The sequence below is a fragment of the Ornithorhynchus anatinus genome, chromosome 6 (genome assembly GCF_004115215.2).
Source record: "Ornithorhynchus anatinus isolate Pmale09 chromosome 6, mOrnAna1.pri.v4, whole genome shotgun sequence".
Classification (NCBI taxonomy): domain Eukaryota; kingdom Metazoa; phylum Chordata; class Mammalia; order Monotremata; family Ornithorhynchidae; genus Ornithorhynchus; species Ornithorhynchus anatinus.
The window spans coordinates 48,167,312-48,186,132 of record NC_041733.1 but is presented as its reverse complement, the minus strand read 5'-3'; the positions used below and the strand labels follow the sequence as shown (position 1 = coordinate 48,186,132).

The window sequence follows — 18,821 nt, the reverse complement described above, 5'->3', positions numbered from 1 at the left end:
GGGAAGCGCCAACAGGCAGGCGTCGAGGCCCCGGTCGATGGAAGCTACTTAGCGGGCGCCTACCGCGTGCCCCGCGGGAAGCGTCCGGAAAGGTCCGGTGGATCCGGTAGCCGCGCTCCCCGCCCTCGAGGGGCGTTCACCGATTGGGCCGGCGCGGCCTCCGCCCCTTCCTCCTACTTGGGAGCCTCGTGAGGGGCGGGGACCGTGTCTAACGTGACCGTCCCCTATCCGGCCCGGCGCCGGGCGGCTGGCGAGCGCTCACCGGGCCCCCCCGCCTCCGCCCCGGCCCCGCCCGGCGGTCCGCCGCCGGCCGCCCCGCCCTCTGTTCTGGAGACCCCCGGGGGTGGGGGGGCTTCCGCTCCCGCTTCCCAAATAATCGCGACGGCATTTGTTAAGCGGCGTGGATGGGTGGAAAGAGCCCGGGCTTGGGGGTCGGAGGTCACGGGTTCGGATCCCGGCTCCGCCGCCCGTCAGCCGCGTGACCGTGGGCGAGCCGCTTCACTTCTCCGTGTCTCACTCACCTCCTCCGAAAAACGGGGACCGACCGCGAGCCTCGCGCGGGACGACCCGACCGCCCTGCGTCTACCCCAGAGCTCAGAACGGTGCCCGGCCCGTAGCGGGCGCTTCGCGGACACCGACGTTACCGTTATCGTCCGGCGCCTCCTACGCGCCGGGACGGAGAGGTCACCGGGTCGTCCCGCGTGGGGCTCCGGACGAGGCCCGAGGCCTACCGGGGCCCGGGGGGCCGTCGTCGCCTGCCCGGGGTCGCCCGGGGGCCCCGGCCCGCCCCTCCCCGCGCCCGCCCCGGCTCGCCCCGCGGCCCGGCTCGCCCCGACTCACCGACGGCCCCGATCCGGCCGGTGTCCGGATGCAGGTCCCAAAGGGCGGCCTCGCCCCCGGCCACCGCCGCCACGAGGTCCGGCCCGAGGCCCAGGTGGCCGACGCGGTCCGCACGGGGCGGCCGCGGCCCGCCGCCCCGGGACCCCGGGCGGGGCCGCCCCCCGCCAGCAGCTGCGGCCGAGGGAGGGGCCGGGCCGGGCCCGGGGCCGCGCCGTCTCTCCGGCCCCTGCGGCCGGTCCTGCCCATCGCCCCCGGCCCGGCGGGGTCGGGCTGCGGGTCCGCGGGCCCGGGCGCGTCCGGGCCGGGCCCCGTGCGTCTCCTCAGGCGCGTCCGTCCGACTCGGGGGCCGAGAGGGATCGTCTCTGTGGGTAGTCGAGCGGGCACGTGTGACTCGGATGAAGGCGGAGAAAGAGAGGGGGGGCGGGAGCGTGCGTGCGTGCGTATCCGGCGGCTCGGAGACCGAGAGGGATCGCGGGTCCGTGTGCGTGTTGAAACGTGAACGTGCGAGCCCGACGGGGAGACAGAGAGAGACGGGGCGGGAGCGTGCGTCCGTGCGTATCCGGCGGCTCGGAGGACGGGAGAGATCGCGCGTCCGTGCGCATTCGAGCGCCGACGCGTGACCGCGACGGAGAGACGGAAAGAGAGAGGGGGGAGGGCGCGTGTCGGTCTGTATTTCAGCGGGTCCCGTGTGAACGCGACACCCCGTGGGAGAGCGAAAGCCTCTGCCGGTGTCAAGCGTGAGCGTCGGAGAGGGAGAGGATGTGCGCATCTAAGGGTCCCCCTGCGACCGACGGAAGAGGGAGAGGGAGAGGGCGCGTCTCCGTGCGTCCGGGCGTTGGGAAGCGCGTCCCTCCGTCGGGGAGAGGGCGTGAGCGTGCAAGCGCTGAACGGCGACCGGATCGTTACCGTTCGGGCGCCAACGTGGGACTCCGACGAAAGAGAGGGAGGGAGAGCGTATACGTGTCCGTTGCGGCGTGCCCGTCCGTGGGACCGAGACAGTGCGCGGAGGTGGGTGTTGAAGCGTGCCGGCCTAGGGGGCCGGGTGACAGAGGGACGGCGTGCGTCCGTGTGTACCCGAGTGTCGACGCGTGACTCTGCCGAAAGAGGGGGTGGGGGGGGGGCGTGTGTGTGTGTGTGTGTGTGTGCGCGCGCGCGCGCGCGTGTTGAAGCGGACCGGTCCAGGTGAACGCGGGACAGAGTGAGAGTGTGTGTAGGGGTGTATGCCTGTGTGCGTGTCGAAGGGTCAGTGTGCGACTCTAGGCGTGTCCCCGGGTGTGTCGCGGTGTGTCCCCGTCTGCGTGCGCGTGTGACAGACAGACAAGACAGACAAGACAGACGGACAGACAGACAGACCTCGCGGGCGTCCCGGTGGGCAGAGCTGCGGGCGGGGAGCCGGTGGCGGCGCCGCGCGGCGCCGGCGGGAGGATGCGGAGGGGTCGGGCCGGAGCCGTTCTCCGGGGGCGGGGGGCGGGGAGCCGGGAGAGGGGGCGGACCCCGACCTCGGAAACCGAAACCGGGCGGCGGGGAAAGGGAAACGAAACGGGGCGGGGAAAGCGGGAAACGGCCTCGCCGGCCGTGGGGCCCGGCTGCTTCCCGAGCGTCGTCCGCAGCCGGCTCCCCCCTGGCGGGCGGGGGAGGGGGCGGCCTGGACGCTCCTCCCTCCCTCCCTCCCTCCCTCCCTCCGTCCGTCCGTCCGGGAGCGTGTGTGTGGCTACTGCGTGTGACCGTGGGCGAGTCGCTTCGCTCCTCTGGGCCTCAGTTCCCTCATCTGTCAAACGGGGATGGAGACCGTGAGCCCCACGCGGGACGACCCGATTCCCCCGCGTCTACCCCGGCGCCTAGAACGGTGCTCCGCACCTAGTAAGCGCTTAACGGATGCCAACGTTATCATCGTTAGTGTTGGTCGAGCGTTTACTTACGTGCGGAGCACCGGCCTAGGCGCTGGGAGCGGACGGGTGGGCGACAGATCGGCCGAGCGCTCGGCCCTCACTGCGCGCCGGCGGGGGCCGCAGCCCTTCACTCGGGGGGACCGCGTTGTCGTCATCGATGATGATAACAATAGTGACGGTGTTTGTCGAGCACAGGCTGGGCGCCGGTAAGCTAGGCGCCGCGGTGGATTTTAGTATCGATGACGACCGTCGGTTCATCCGTTCGCTAGTGTCCGTGGAGCGCTCACTCCGTGCGGAGCGCCGCGCTTGATAATAACGGTATCCGTGGAGGGCTCACTCTGGGCCGGGCACCGTACTGAGCGCCGCGGTGGATTTTATTATCATCGATGCTAATAAAGGTGTCTGTTAAGCGCGTGCCAGGCGCCAGGCGCCGGACTAAGCGCCGCGGGGTTTAGTGACGACGATAACGGTAACCGGATGTATGTGCTAAGCGCTTTCCCCGTGCCGGGCCCCGCGCCGAGCGCGGCGGTGGATTTCATCATTAACAGTAGTGGTGTTTGTTAAGCGCTTACTGGGCGCCAGGCGCTGTACTAAGCGCTGCGGATTTTATCACCGATGATAGTAATAATAACGTTGGTACCCGTCAGGCGCTTACCGGGTGCAGAGCGCCGTCCTAAGCGCCGGGGGAGACGCGGGGTCACCGGGTCGTCCCGCGTGGGGCTCACGGCCCTCATCCCCGTTTTCCCGACGAGGGAACCGGGGCCCAGAGGAGCCAAGCGACCCGCCCACGGTCACACGGCTGAGAAGCGGCGGAGCCGGGATTCGAACCCATGGCCTCCGAATCCCAAGCCCGGGCCCCCTCCGCCGAGCCGCGCTGCTCCTCGATGATGATAATGTGAGCGGTGATGACGACGGTGTCCGCTGGACGCCTGTTCCGCGCCGGGCACCGCACTGAGCGCCGCGGTGGATCCCGGCAGGTCGGGTCGGACGCCGTCCCCGCCCGCCCGCCCGCCCGCCCGGGGCTCGCCGTCTCCGTCCCCGTCTTACAGAGGAGGGGACTGAGGCCCAGAGAAGCGAAGCGCCTCACCTAAAGTCACGCGGCGGCCAGGCGGCGGAGTCGGGATTAGAACCCAGGACCTCCCGACTCCCAGGCCCGGGCTGTAGCCGCTAGGCCTCGCTGCTCCCCCGAGCGCCGAGCCCGGGGCTCCGCGCGCGGTCAGCGCTCCATGAATACCGCCGATGGCGGAACGACCGACGGTGATGAGAATACAAACGACGGTGGGTGTCAAGCGCTTACTCTGCGCCAAGCCCCGGAGTGAGCGCCCGGGGGAGCTACGAGGCCGTCGGGTTGGCCCAGGTGGGGCTCCCGGGCCTCTTCCCCGTTTTCCAGGCGAGGTCACCGAGGCCCGGAGCAGTGAACAATAGTGACTGGCCCACAGGCACGCGGCTGACGAGCGGCGGATCGGGGATCCGGACCCCCGCCCCCCGACTCCCAAACCCGGGCTCTTTCCACTGAGCCCCGCTGCTGCCCGAGGGACGGACACACGGAGCTACTGCCGGTGCTTAGAACGGTGCTCGGCCCACAGCACGTGCTTAATGGATAACGTGCTTAGAGAAGCGGCGTGGCCGAACGGAAAGAGCCCGGGCTCGGGAGTCGGGGGTCGCGGGTCCGGATCCCCGCTGCGCCGCCCGTCAGCCGCGGGACCCCGGGCGGGTGGCCTCGCTTCTCCGGGCCTCGGCGCCCTCCTCCGGAAAATGGGGACCAAGACCGGGAGCCCCACGCGGGACGACCCGACGACCCTGCGTCCGCCCCGGCGCTCAGAACGGTGCTCTGCACCTAGTAGGCGCTTCACGGATCCCGGCATCGTCGTCATTATCCGGGGCCATCGTTATAGTACCCGATACCCCTTTCTCCCTCCCGCTCAGACCGGGAGCCCCACGGGGGACAGGGACCGTGTCCAACCTGGTTAACCTCTATTCCTCCAGTCAGTCCTGTTTACTGAGCGCTTACTGTGCGCAGAGCGCTGTACCGAGCGCCCGGGAAAGTACGATCCGGTAATGAGGAGAGACGGCCCCTGCCCACCACGAGCTCAAAGCGTTGGGTGCGGTGCTCCCTCGGCACCCGGTAGGCACCGTGCGACCCTGGGCAAGTCGCTTCGCTTCTCTGGGCCCCGGTGACCTCCTCTGGAAAGCGGGGAGAAGGGGGACGGGGACTCCGTCCGACCCGATTTGCCGGTATCCACCCCGGCGCTCAGTACGGCGCCTGGCACGCGGTAAGCGCTTAACAGATGCCACCGTGGTCGTCGTCATTCCCAAATACACCTTCTCCCTCCCCCCGAGACGGCGCGCCCCACCGGGGGCGGGGACCGGGTCCGACCCGACGATCTCGTGTCCGCCCCAGCGCCCGGTACGGCGTTCACGTGGCGCAGGGTAAGCGTGGCTCGGTGGAAAGCCCCCCCGGGCTTAGGAGTCAGAGGTCGTGGGTTCTGATCCCGGCTCCGCCACCCGGCGGCCGGGTGACCTCGGGCGGGTCGCTTCACTTCTCGGTGCCCCCATCCGTCAAACGGGGATGGAGACCGTGAGCCCCGAGCGGGACGGCCTGATGACCCGGCATCCGCCCCGGCGCTCAGAACAGCGCTCGGCACCCGGTGAGGCGCTCTACCGGATGCCGTCGTCATCCGTCAGTCGTGTGCCGGGACGATCGTCGGACGGTTAGCGGAGTTATGACGATGGCGCCTTCGGATCGGCCCCTCGGTCGCCTCCTCCGTCAAATGGGGGTGACGGCCGGGAGCCCCGCGCGGGACGACCCGATGACCTTCCGTCTCCGCCGGGACCCAGAGGGGTGCCCGGCGCTCAGCCGAGAAGCAGCGCGGCTCAGGGGGAAGGGCCCGGCCTCGGGAGTCAGAGGTCATGGGTTCGAATCCCGGCTCCGCCGCTTGCCAGCCGGGTGCCTCTGGGCGAGTCGCTTCACTTCTCCGGGCCTCGGTCGCCTCCTCTGTAAAACGGGGACGAAGACCGTGAGCCCCACGTGGGACGGCCCGACGACCCGGCGTCCCCCGGCGCCCGGCACGGCGCCCGGCGCCCGGCAGGCGCCTAACCGCTGCCGACGTTATTGTTAAGCGCTCAACAGATACGATCGCCGTTCTCTCCTTCTTGCCAAATCCCACGGCCCCTACTTCATCCCCACCTCCCCCGACCCCTCGGCTGCCCTGACGCCGTCCTCTCCCGGTCCTCCTCCCGTCTCCCCGGCCGCTCGTCCCCCGTCTCTCTCAGGGGGCTCCTCCTCGGCCCCCCCGCCCCCTAACGACGATCCGTCGGCGCGGTATCCGTCGAGCGCTCGCTAGGGGCCAAGCGCCGCGGCGGTGACGCGAGGCGCCGGCCGATCGGCTCGCCCCACACGGGGCTCCCGGCCTTCATCCCCGTTGGCCAGATGAGGCGACGGAGGCCCTGAAAGCCAAGCGGCTCGCCCGGGGTCGCCCGGCAGGGAAGCGGCCCAGCCGGGGTCGGAACCCACGTCCTCCGACTCCCAGGCCCGGGCTCTCGCCGCCGAGCCACGCTGCTTTTCCCGCTTGCCAGCTGTGTGACTTGGGGCGAGTCACTTCACTTCTCGGTGCCCCGGCCCCCTCATCCGTAAAGCGGGGACGAAGACCGGGAGCCCCACGTGGGACGACCCGATTCCCCCCGGGTCCACCCCGGCGCTCAGAACGGTGCTCGGCACATAGCAGGCGCTTGACCGACACCAACGTTATCAGTATTATCGTTATTCTTTCCTAACCGCGAGAGTCCCTCGGGGTTATCTTCACGGTGTCCGTCGGGTGCCTACCCCGGGCCCGGCCCCGTACCGGGTGCCGGGGCGGACGGAGAAGCAGCGCGACTCGGCGGAAAGGTCCCGGGCTCGGGAGTCGGAGGTCACGGGTCCCGATCCCGGCTCCGCCGCTTGTCAGCCGTGTGACCGTGGGCGGGTCGCCGCGCTTCCCCGGGCCTCGGTTCCCTCATCTGCAAAATGGGGATGAGGCCCGTGAGCCGCACGTGGGACGACCCGATGACCCTCTGTCTCCCCCGGCGCTTACGACGGCGCTCCGCACGGAGCGAGCGCTTAGCAGATACCGACGTTATTAGGATACGCGCTTGAGAAAGCGCTCAGAGAAGCCGCGTGGCCCGGTGGAGGGAGCACAGGCTTGGGAGTCAGGGGTCACGGGTCCCGATCCCAGCCCTGCCCCTCGTCAGCCGGGTGACCGTGGGCGAGTCGCTCTACTTCCCTGGGCCCCGGCGGCCTCATCTGTGAAATGGGGACGAAGACCGTGAGTCTCAGGCGGGACCGCCCGATGACACCCCGGATCTCCCGCAGCGCCCGGCGCAGCGCTCTGCGCGTCTGGCAAGCGCCTCGCGGCTACCGACGTCATCACGGTAAGCGCTTAAGAGATGCCATCGTTACGATCGTCATTAGAAGCCCATGGGGTTGGGCACGGCTGCTGCCCCAGGTGGGGCTCGCGGGGCTTCATCCCCGTTTGACGGATGGGGGGACTGAGGCCCAGAGAAGGGAAGGGACTGGCCCGAGGTCACCCAGCAGACGGGGGGCCGTGGGGGGTGGGGAAAGGGGGGGGCGACCCCCCCCCCCCCCGCATAGACAGTCCTGGGGGGGGGGGGGAGGGGAGGAGGCGATGCGCAGATTCCCCGCCTCGAGTGAAACCGACTCCCCTCCCGCCTAGGCCCCTCCCCATACTGAGCATGCGCCCAAGCGGCCCCCGGGCTTCCCCGGGCAAAGCGGGGCCTCTACTGAGCACGCGCGGGGAGGCGAGCGGGCCCCGGGTCGCGCACGCGCAGCCCCGCCCCCCGCCCGGCTCCCCGAGGCGGGGGAGGGAGGGAGGGAGGGAGGGAGAGAGAGAGGAGGCCCGGGCCGCGCGTGCGCAGCTCGGCCCCGCCCTCCCTCCCCCCCCCGGCGGCCCATTGGCCGGCGCGGGCGGGCCGGGGCCCGGCCATTGGCCCCCGCCCCCGAAGCCCCGCCCCCTCGGGGGGGGGCTCGCTCGGCCGCCGCGCCCCCATTGGCCGCCGCCCCGCCCCCCTTCCCATTGGCCCGCGCGCCCCGTCACTCCCCGGAGGGAGCCCCCCCCCCGCCCCCAGCCCCCCGACCGCCCCCAACCCCCCGACCGCCCCGCCGCCGTCGCCCCCCGCAGCCCCCGCAGCCCTCCGGATCCCGGCCCAGGTGAAGGGCGGGGGGGGGGGCAGGGGCAGTCAGGGGGCATCCGTGGGAGGGGCGGGCCCAGGGGCAGTTGGGGCAGGTAGAGGAGGCCGGGGCAGGGGCAGGGGCAGGGGCAGCCCGGCCGGGACCGTGGGCCACCTTTGCCATCTGCCTGCCCTCCCTCCCTCTCCCCGCCGCTCGGGCCGGTGCTTGACAGGCACAGCGGTAATAATACTAATACTGATAATACTAATCGTGACGATGGTGGTATTCGCTAAGCGCCTCCCAGGTGCCGAGCCCCGCCCTCGTGGCTGGGGAGATCCCAGGGCATCGGGTTGGGCCACGCGGGGCTCCCCGTCTCCGTCCCCATTTTACGGATGAGGCCACCGAGGCCCGGAGAAACCCAGTGACGCGCCCGCAGCGATAACGTCGGTATCGGCTAAGCGCCCGCCAGGTGCGGGGCACCCTCGGAAGCCCCGGGGGAGATACGGGGTTCATCCGCTCGCCCCACGGGGGGCCGCGCACGGCTAATCCCCATTCGACGGGAGGGCCCCGGCTTTGGAGTCGGAGGTCACGGGTGCGGATCCCCCCCGCGGGCCCTCCGTCGGCCGCCCGACCGTGGGCCGGCCGATTCGCTTCTCCGGGCCTCACCGACCTCATCCGGAAAACGGGCCTGAAGACCGGGGGCCCCACGGGGGACGACCCGATCCCCCCCCGGGGCCCCCCCGGGCGCTTAGGACCGCGTTCCGCACCCGGCGAGCGCTTAACGGATACCGGCGTCGTTATCGTCATCACGACTGTTAGACGAGGCCACCGGGGCCCGGCGAGGTGACTCGGCCGCAGTCCCCCCCCCCCGGGGGACGGGCGGCGGAGCGGGGACGCGGACCCACGACCTCCGACTCCCAGACCCGGGCGCTCGACGCGGCGCCCCGCACCCGCCAAACCGCGGGCCCCCGTCGGGCCGGGGAAGGCGTCTACCGCCTCCGTGGTACGAGCAAGTCGCTCGACGTCGCCGGGCCTCGGTTCCCTCCACCGGAGGACGGGGACGGAGACCGACGGCCCCGTACCTCCCCCGGCGCCGAGGACGGCGCCCCGCACGGGGCGGGCGCCCGACGGACGCCGACCGGTACCCGCCGACGGTCCGGCGACGGACAGAGACGGTCCCCGCCCGCCCACGGGCCCGCGCTCCCGTCGGGGGAGACGGACGGACGAGACCGAGGCCACTCGGACCGCGCTAAGTAGAACCGAGGGGCGGGACGCCTCGTTGACGGAATAAACGGGGTAATGGAAATCTGTACGAACGAGCGGAGTGCCCAGGGGAGGGGAGGGGAGAGGGCAGGGAGGGAGAGGCTCGGTCCGGGGGGGCCTCCCGGAGGAGGTGAGCCCTACCGTCCGTCCCAAGCGCTTAGTACGGCGCTCCGCGCGGAGCCGGGCGCCCCACAGAGGTCACCGAACGGACGACCGACGGGAGCGCGGAGCGGGCGGACACGTCCCCGGCCCGGAGCGAGCCGACGGTCGGTCCGGGGGGGGGCGGGGACGGGACGGACGTGGGTGGAGATGACGAGACGACGGATCCGAGGGAGCGGGGGACGAAGGGAAGCGTTCGGGGTCTCTTAAGCACTAGGGAACGACGACGCGACCCGTTTCCCGCCCAGTAGACCCCTCCGCTCCAATGGGGGAGTCGTCATGCTGTTTACGGAGCGCCTGCCACGTGCGGGGCACCGTACCGAGGGCTCGGGGGAGGACCGCGGGGTCGGTCGCCACGACGCCCGCCCCCGAGGAGCTTCGGGTCTCCTCCGTCGGCTCGCTTTTCCGTCACGGGGAGACGGGGTGGCCGTTGACCGTCTCGTCCCCTCTCCCCCCGGGCGGAGCGGCCCGGGCGCTTGGGACGGGTCACGGGGCCGGAGGGCCGGCGCCGGGGCCCGGCCGTCAGGAGGACCCGGGTTCCGGCGCCGGCCCCTCCGCCCGGGTGACCCCGGGTGACCCCGGGCCGCTCGGTTCCCTTCTCGGGGCCTCGGCGACCTCCTCTGGAGAATGGGCATGTGAGCCCCGCGGGGGACGGGCACCGGGCCCGACCTCATCGCCCCCCGAGGAGCAGCCGGTCCGACGGGTCTCCGTCCGGGCCCGGGGTCACCGCTCACGGGGACGGGCGGGGCCCGTCGGCCCTTTCCCGCGGGCGGTAACTTCCACCCTCGCTCCCCTCTCCCTCCTCTCCGTCCCCCCCCGGCCCCTCTCCGTCTCTCCCCGTTCTCTCTCGGCCCCTCTGTCCCTCTCCTACCCCTCTCGCGCTCTCCCTTTCCCTCCCTACGGCTCCGTCCTCGCCCCCCCCCCCCCCGTCTCCGCCCCTTCCGTGCCCCCCGTCTCTCTCCGGCCATTCGCTCCCCGTCTTTTCCGCCCGTCTCATTCCCTCCCTCTCTCTTCCCCGCCCCCGGTCCCTCCCCGACCCCTCTCCCTCTCCGCCGCAGGCCCGCGAGACCGGCGGGGCCCCGGGCCGGCGCGATGACCGCGGCGGCCCTCCTGTCGGTGGCGCGGGGCGGGGGGAGCCAGGCCCGCCGGCGAGCCCTGCTGGCCTCCCGCCCGCCGCCGGCCCCGGCCCCGGCCCCCCGCGCCCGCCGGGGCTCCGCGTCGCAGCGCCGCCCGGCCTCCCGGGCCCCGGACCCGCCTCCGGCCCGGCCCCCCGCCCGGCCCCCGGCCGCCTGGGACGCCTTCGGGGCCTGGGACAACCGGCTGGACGAGCCCATCCTGCTGCCGCCCAGCATCCGCTACGGCCGCCCCATCCCCGGCCTCAGCCTGCGCAACGTGGGCTGCGCCAGCCGGATCGGCAGGCGGCGGGAGAACGAGGACCGCTACGGACGGGCCCGCCTCGGCGACCGCCTCCTCTACTTCGCCGTCTACGACGGGCACGGGGGACCCGCCGCCGCCGACTTCTGCAACACCCACATGGAGAAGCACATCCTGTACGGCCGCCCCCGGGACGGACGGGCCCCCCCGGGCGGGACGGTCCGCGTCCCCGGGAGACGCCGGTCCCCGGGAGGGACGGGATTCCCCCGGGGGGGACGGGGCCGCCGGGGGCGACGTCGCCGTAAATACGACTGACCGAGAGACGGGGCCCCGAGGAGAGGCGGGGGCCCCGGGGGGGCCGGGGTCCCCGGGGCGGCCGGGGAGGCCCGGGAGGGTCCCCCAGCGGGAGGGCGGAGGCCGGGGGGAGAACGCCGGCGCCGTTAGCCTGGCTCGGGGCCGAGCCGAGGAGGGCCGGGGCAGAGGCCGAGGCCGGGCAGCGGTTCGAGGCCCCTCTCGGGCCGAGGCCTCGGCCTCGGCCCGCCTCTCATCCGGGGCTTTTTCGGCAGGGACTCCCTGGCTAAGGACGACGACCTGGAAGCGGTGCTGACCGGGGCGTTCCTGGACATCGACCGAGCGTTTGCCCGGAGCGCTCGGCTGGCGGCGGACGGTGGGTCGGCGGCGCCCGCCCGGCCCCGCGGGGGCGTGGGCCGGCCCGGTGGGGACGGGGAGCCGGGCGGGGGGCTCCGGGGAGCCGAAGGAGCGGCTCGGGGCGTCCGTCGCCGTGCCGTCCGTTCCCCGTTCGCTCTCGGCCGGACGCCGCGCCGAGCGCCGGGGCGGACGGCGCGTCCTCGGGCCTCGCGTGGGGCTCCCGCTCTGAGCTGCGGGGGGGGAGGAACGGGGATCGAATCCCCGTCTCGCGGGTGAGGAGGTCCGGAGAAGCCGGGCGACCTGTCCGGCGGACGAGCGGCGGAGCCGGGACGGGAACCCGGGTCCCCCGGGCCTTTCCGCGGGCCTTTCCGGGGCGCGGCCGTCTCTGCCCGCGCGCCGGGCCGAGGCGGGGATCGGGGTAGGGAGCCAGCCTTCCGAGGAGACCCGTGAGCCGGGTCGTTTTCCAGTCCATCGACCGACGGGATGGATCCGTCCGAGACCGGAAACCCCTCGGACCGGGGGCTGTCCAGGAGGGCGACCGTCCGGCCCGGGACCCTCCAGAAGAGGGACCGTCCGGACCGGGGCCTCGCCGGGAGAGAAGCCGTCCGGGCCGGTGGCTCTCCAGACCAGAAACCCCTCAGACCAGGGGTTCTCCCCGCGCGAAACCGTCCGGACGGGGATCGTGACGGGGGATCTCTCCAGACGGACGCTCCTCAGACCGGGGATTCTCCGGAGACGGAAACGGTCCGGATCGGAGACTCCGGGACCCGGGGCGCCCCAGAACCGAGACTCCGGACTGGGGCCGGGGGAATCTCTCCAGACCGCGCGCTCCTCGGATCGGGGGCCCTCCGGAAGGGAAACGGTCCAGCGCGGGGACTCTCAGGACCCGAAACCGATCGACCGAGGGCCCTCCGAAACGGAAACTCCGGAGCGGGCGTCGGGGGCGTCTCCCTCGACCGCCAAGTCCTCGGACCGGGGGCTCTCCGGAAGAGAAACCGTCCGGCCCGGGGACCCTGCGGACCAGAACCTCCTCACATCTGGGGCTCTCCAGACGGGCGACCGTCCCGACCGGGCTAGAGGGGGCCTCTCTCCGGACCAGAAACTCCTCAGAGCAAAAGCCGTGAAACCCAACGCCGATAAAACGCCAGGGGCTCTCCGGAAACGGAAACCCGTCAGATCGGGGGGCGGGGGGGCGCCTCCGGAACAGAAACCCTGCGGATCCCAACCCCCAAGAGGGAGGGTGCTCCAAAACGGACCGTCCGGACCGGGGGGGGGGGGGGGGGGACGGCTCCAGACCGCCGCTTCCTCGGACCGGGGGCTCCGTGGAGGGGAAGCCGTCCAGCCCGCTGGACCGGGCCGGAAACTCCAAGACCGGCGGAGGTCCTCCGGGACGGAGAGGGCCCGGCCCCGGGGGAGTCTCCCGTCTGGGAATTGTCCAGACCGCAAACCCCCCGGGCTGGGAAGCTCCGGTTTCCCTCGGCCCGCGGGGAGGGAGAGGGGAGGAGCGGGGAGCCGGCGGGGATTCCTCCCGGCCCGCGGGCGGGGGCGGTCGGGGCTATCAAAAGCCCCGTGTGCCGCGAGATTCCCGGGGGGCCACCTAGGACCCGGCCCCAACGGACCCGCCCGCCCCGCTCCCACCCCTCTCCCCCGGCGGGAGGCCGAGGGGACGCCGGACGACGACCACCCGCCGCGCAAGGACGGTAGGGGGCTCCCTCCCCGAGAGACGTCCGCGGAGGACTCCCTCCGCCCGGCGAAGCGGCGCGGCCTAGCGGAGAGGGCCCGGGCCCGGGGGCCGGAGGACCCGATCCCCGTCCCCGGCTCGGCCGCCCCTCCGTCCGCGGACCTCGGCCGGGTCCCTCCGCTCGAGGAGCGGCGCGGCCGGGCGCGCGGAGCCCGCGAGGCGGAGGACCCGGGTTCGGGTCCCCGCTCCGCCGCCGGTCTGCCCGGGCGGGTCGCTTGGCTTCTCCGGGCCTCGGTCCCCTCACCCGGAAAACGGGGATCGAGAGCGTGAGCCCCACGCGGGACGGGGGTCGGGGCCGGACGGCTCCGCCCGGAGCCGCCCCGGCGCGGGCGGGACGGGCTCGGGGGTCCGGGGCCGCGGGTTCGAATCCCCGCCCCGCCCCTCGGCGGCCGCCCGGCCTCGGGCAGCTCGTCCGGCCCCTCCGCGCCTCGGTTCCCTCGTCCGTAAAACGGGGATGAAGACCGCGAGCCTCCCGGGGGACGACCCGATGACCCCGCATCCCCCCCGGCGCTCAGAACGGTGCCCTGCGCGTAGTAAGCGCTCGACAGGCGCCGGCGTTCTCATCGTACGGAAAAGAGTCGAATACCTTTAACAAAACCCCGAAAGGAACCGGGAGAGCGACGAGCGAAACGGTTCTCTCATCCGCCTCGGGGCCGGGCCCGGAGCCGTCGGCCAAGGGCTCCCGTGGGGCGTCCCCGAGGGCGACCGTCCCCGAGCTCCGTCGACGGGGGGCGTCCGCCGAGCGCCCTTCCGTACGCGGAGCCCGGTCCGGGGCGCCGGGGCGGGGACGGTCCGACCGGGTCGCCGGACGAGCCCCCCGCCCCGAGGGAGCGTCCGGGCTCCCGGGCGCTCGGGGGAGGACGACGGAGCGGGCGGACCCCGGTCCCCCCGGGCGGCCCCCGACCCGCGCCCGTGCGGGCGGCGTCGTCCCCCCCCCCAGGCGCCGGGCAGACGTCGGGCACGACGGCGACGGTGGCCCTGCTGCGGGACGGCATCGAGCTGGTGGTGGGCAGCGTCGGGGACAGCCGCGCCCTCCTCTGCCGCGCCGGGAAGCCCCTCAAGCTGACCACCGACCACACCCCCGAGAGGAAGGACGAGAAGGCCAGGTACCCGCCCCCCCGCCCCCCTCTCTCCCGGGGACGGTCCGCCGGGCCCGCGCCGCCGGCCCCGGCCGCCCCCCGCCCCCCACGGCCCCCCCGCCCCCACCCCCGGCCCTCTCGTCGTCCGGCAGGATCAAGAGGAGCGGCGGGTTCGTGGCCTGGAACAGCCTGGGGCAGCCCCTGGTCAACGGCCGGCTGGCCATGACCCGCAGCATCGGCGACCTCGACCTCAAGGCCAGCGGGGTGATCGCCGAGCCCGAGACCAAAAGGATCATGGTGAGAGAGGCCCGGCCCGCGTGCGCGGCGTCGGGCTAAGCGCCCGGGAGGGGACGGCGACGGTGCCGGGGGGCGGACCCCCGAGGACGGCCGAGTCGGCCCACGCCATCCCGGCCCTCGAGCGGCCGGGCCGGAGGTCGGGTCGGAGAAGCGGCGCGGCGGGGAGGGCCCGGGCCCGGGGGGGCGGAGGTCGTGGCTTCCGATCCCGGCCCCGCCGCCTCCGTTCCTCCGGGCCCGTTTCCGGAGCGCCCCGCCGACCGCCCGGGAGGTCCGGTCCGGCAACGGACGGAGACCGTCCCCGACCGGCGACGGGCTCGCGGGCCGGAAGGGGGTCGGCTGCGTGACCCCGGGCGGGTCACGGCGCTTCTCTGGGCCTCGGTTCCCCCGTCCGCAAAATGGGGACGAGGGCCGGGAGCCTGGCACAGCCCCGTCGCCTCAGCTCCCCCCCGGTGCTCGGGGCGGCGTGGGCACGTAACGACTCCTTAATCCTCGGACGGTCATCCTCATCCCCCGTAAAATGGGGGCCCGCCCCCCCCGGGCCCCGGCCCCCGGCGCGGGGGCGGGGACCGCGTCGGACGGGCCGGCGCGGGGGCCGCGCTCATTTCCCGCCCCTTCCCCTCCCCGGCCCCCGGGGACGGCAGCTGAATCACGGCGACGACGGGTTCCTGGTGCTGACCACCGACGGCGTCAACTTCACCGTCAACAGCCAGGAGATCTGCGACTGCGTCGGCCAGGCCCCCGGCCCCGCCGACGCCGCCCGCGTCCTCGCCGACCAGGTGACCCCCGCCCCCCCGGCCTCCCCCGCCCCCCCCCGCCGATCCCGCCCGCCTCCCCCCCCCCCCCCGGGTGACCCCCCCCCGACCCCCGGCCGGGTCCCCCCCGCCCCCTCCGCCCGCGTCCCCGCCGGCCGGGCGCCCCCCGCCCCCTGACGCCCGCCCCCCCGCTCTCCGTCCGCCCGCCCCGTCTCGGCGGGGACGACAGGCGATCCAGTTCGGCGCGGAGGACAACAGCACGGCCGTGGTGGTCCCCTTCGGGGCCTGGGGCAAGTACAAGGCCTCCGACGTGGGCTTCTCCTTCAGCCGCGGCCTCGCCTCCAGCGGACGCTGGGCCTGACGCCCCGGACCGCCCCCCGCCCCGATAAAGGGGCCCGCCGGGCCCCGCGCCCGCCCCGGCCTCCTCCGCCTCTCCCTTCGCCCGCCCGGTCTCCGTCGGGTCGCGGGGTCCTCCCGGGGGCGGGGGGCGTCCGGCCGGGGGCCCCCGGGACTCCGCGGGGGGGGGGGGGAGGAGGGGAGGGCGGGAGGAGGCCGGGGGACGCTCCGCCCGACCCCCGGCCTCCCCCGGGTCGACCGACGGGACCCCGCCGACCGCCCCCCGCCCCGCCGTCTGGTATTTAAACCGAGCGCGGACGTCTCCGCGTCACGTGAGAGAGGGCGTCTCCCGCGCGCTTCTCGCGCGCGGAGCGCTACCCGGCTTCCTCCGCTCGTTGGGTCGGAGCGAGCGCTTCCCGGGGAGAGGGGGAGAGAACGCGCTCCCCGCCCGCGACGGGCCGAGGGCGCCGGAGGAGCCGCGGGGCCCCGGACCGAGCGGTCGGGCGAGGACGGCGCGGCCCCCCCGCCCGCGAGGGGCTCCCGGCCTCGACCGTCGCGTCGCCGCAAGTCCCACTCTCGACCGGGAGCTCCCCGGGGGCGGGGAGGGCGGCCGGGCCGGCGCCGTCGCCCCCGTGGCCCGCGCGGCGCTCCGCGCGCGGCCGGGGCTCCCCCGACGTCGCCCGCCGACGGCCCTCCGTCTCCCACGCCGCATCCTCGGGCCTGCGAGGGCGGGGATCGCGTCCCCCGAATCGACGCGACCCCGCCGGGGCGTCGGGTCCGGCGCCCCGCCCGCAGCGCGCCCTCGACCGACCCGTCCGACCGTGGCCCGTCTTCCCGTGCCGGCCCCTCCGGGGCCGGGACCGTCCACGGGACCCCCTCGCCCCGAGCCTTCGGCACGGGGCCCCCTCGCCCCGAAGGTCCGGCACGGCGCCCCAGGCCGTCCCTCCCGGGAACGGGGCCTCTTCCCCCGGCTCCCTCCGGCCGACCGATCCGCCCGTCGGAGAGCGGGACGTCGCCGCCGCCGCCGTCTGCCCCTCCGTCGCGGCTCTGGCGTGGACGCCGCCGCCCGGGCCTGGGAAAGGGGCGCCGTCCGAAGCCCCGGGGGCGGCTCCTGGATGCTCCCTTGCCGAGGGGCCCGCCGGGCCTCCGTCCCGGGCGGCGGCGTCTCCCGAGCCCCCGCCGGGCACGGGGCGCCGTAGCGGAGGCCCGCCGGGAGGCGGCGGGTGCCGCGGCGGTCGGGTGGCGGGGGAGCGGGCGGGACCCCCCCCCCCGCCGCACGCAACGGGCCCAAAACGGTACCCTGGCGTCCCCCCGGCGGCGCGTCTCTCGTCCCCGCGTACCCCCCGGCGCTCACGCCCGGTAAAGGCCGTCGCCGGACCGTGACCCGAAAGGTCGTCCTCGAGACCCCCCCCCGCCTCCCGGGTGACGACCGGGCCGACGGGACGGACGAGCGCTCGCTCGGCGCCGAGCTCCGGGGCGGACGGCGGCCCGGTGGGGTCGGCCGCACGGTGCCCGGGGACCGCCCGGGGCCCGTCGTCCGGGGGGGAGGGACGACGGGGGTCGGGAATCCCCTCTCAAAGGAGGGAAACCGAGGCCCCGGGGAGTTGTGGGACTCGCCCGCGGTCACGAAGCCGGCAGGGGGCGGACCGGCCGACCTCGACCTCGAAGTCTCTGACGGATATTTCCCGTCCCGCCGCCTCCGAGGAGCCTTCCCCGATCAGGCCCCCCCTCTCCCCTCCTCCGCCCCCTCCCGGCCCTGCGGCGCTTAGGTCCTCGCCTCTAATTTATTCATCTCTATTTAAGTCTCCCCTCCCGCACTGTGAGCCCATCGTGGGAAGGGGACACGTCCACCCCCGGGAGCGGCGGGGAGAGGCCGGGCTCGGGAGTGCCGAGGTGGCGGGCTCCGGTCCCCGCTCCGCGACCCGACGGCCGGGGCGAGTCGCTCGGCTCCTCTGAGCCTCGGTTCCCCCGTCCGTAAGACGGGGGGACGGAGACGCGAGCCCCACGGGGGACGAGGCGATGACCCCGTATCTCCCCCCCGCCGCCCCCCAGCGCGCAGAAGAGAGCTCGGCCCGAACACCGTCGTCGTCACCGTTCCACGGTCCTCTTCCCGGCGCTCGGTACGGCGCCCCGCCCACGGCAGGCGTTCAATAAACGCGACCGAGTCGGGCTCCCCGGCTCCATCGCAGAGACCGCGTCGCTTCTGTCCCCGAGGGAGCGGGCCGCGTCGGGGCTGCTTAGGGAGCGCCGGGGGCGGGCGCGGCCCCCCGCGAGGGGGGTCGATGCCTTCCCTGCCCACGAGATTCCGGGCCGGGGGAGGAAGCCGACATGAACGGAAGTGATCTCTAATATACAGGTGGAAGCGGCGTGGCTCGGCGGCCGGAGCCCGGGCTGGGCGGTCCGAGGCGGTGGGTTCGAATCCCCGCTCCGCCGCGTGACCCCGGGCCGGTCGCTCCCCTGGGCCTCGGCGACCTCCTCCGCCAAGCGGGGACGACGAAGAGCGCGAGCTCTGCGGGGGATCGACCCGTCTGCCCCAGCACTCGGCACGGTGCTCGGCACAGAGTGCTTTTCCTTGCGTCTCTCATTCCCGTTCACAGTGAGAAGCGGCGTGGCTCGGGGGCAAGGGTCCGGGCTTGGGGGTCGGAGGTCGTGGGTTCGGGTTCCGGCCCCGCCGGGCGGGCGGGTCCTTTCCCTTCTCCGGGCCTCAGGGACCTCATCTGGAAAACGGGGATTGAGACCCGTGAGCCTCACGTGGGGCGACCCCATCGCCCCGTGTCCTCCCCAGCGCTCGGGACAGTGCTTGGCACCGAGTAGGCGCTCCACAGATACCGACACTATTAAATGATCGGAGTCAGCACCTCGACCCCGAAATCACTATTGCAGTAAGCGCTTAAATACCAAAGTTGTTAGTATAGTCAGCGCTTCAATACCAGAGTTATTGAATTGCCATTCGAGTAGGCGCCCGACGGATACCAAAATTATTAGTATCCGCGTGAGCGCTTAAATGCCAAAATGACGGAACTGCCGTGAGAGTAAGCGCTTGACGGATACCCAATTGATGGAATTGTGATTATCGTAAGCGCTTTAACAGAGGCCGACAGGTTGACGACGACGATTGTGTCGGGGTCGGGATTCGAACCCTCGACCCGCCCCCCCCCGCCCCCGGGGCCTCACTAGGGGAGGGGCGAGGCCGCAAGGGCTGCCGGGAGCGTCCCCCCCCCCCGTGCAGACTTCCGGTGGGCGCCGACTTCCGGTCCGGCCGAGGCCGGCAGCCCTTAG

General features: G+C 73.8%; 2 protein-coding genes across 2 annotated transcripts in view; one reads left to right on the top strand and one right to left on the bottom strand.

The window, feature by feature from the left end:
* The window catches only part of LOC114812850 (E3 ISG15--protein ligase HERC5-like), a 29,111-nt gene extending 28,025 nt beyond the window's left edge, over positions 1-1,086 (bottom strand). The window contains exons 1-2 of the mRNA XM_029067237.1: positions 1,053-1,086; positions 841-1,011 (exon numbers count right to left, since the gene is read on the bottom strand). Of these exons, the coding sequence (XP_028923070.1) occupies positions 841-1,011; positions 1,053-1,086 (205 nt within the window). The remainder of the gene's footprint in view (positions 1-840; positions 1,012-1,052) is intronic.
* Positions 1,087-10,375: 9,289 nt separating this feature from the next.
* On the top strand, positions 10,376-15,690 carry PPM1K (protein phosphatase, Mg2+/Mn2+ dependent 1K). The gene is made up of 6 exons (XM_029068046.2): positions 10,376-10,865; positions 11,256-11,356; positions 14,019-14,184; positions 14,310-14,454; positions 15,096-15,230; positions 15,436-15,690. The coding sequence occupies exons 1-6, from the start codon at positions 10,408-10,410 to the stop codon at positions 15,565-15,567; spliced, it is 1,137 nt and encodes a 378-aa protein (XP_028923879.1). The 5' UTR covers positions 10,376-10,407; the 3' UTR covers positions 15,568-15,690.
* Positions 15,691-18,821: the final 3,131 nt, after the last annotated feature.

Coding starts and splice junctions, on each gene's coding strand:
- PPM1K (XM_029068046.2), top strand. CDS start 10,408: ATGACCGCGGCGGCCCTCCTGTCGGTGGCGCGGGGCGGGGGGAGCCAG. Junction 14,185..14,309: donor AGGAAGGACGAGAAGGCCAG/GTACCCGCCCCC, acceptor GTCGTCCGGCAG/GATCAAGAGGAGCGGCGGGT. Junction 15,231..15,435: donor CCCGCGTCCTCGCCGACCAG/GTGACCCCCGCC, acceptor CGGGGACGACAG/GCGATCCAGTTCGGCGCGGA.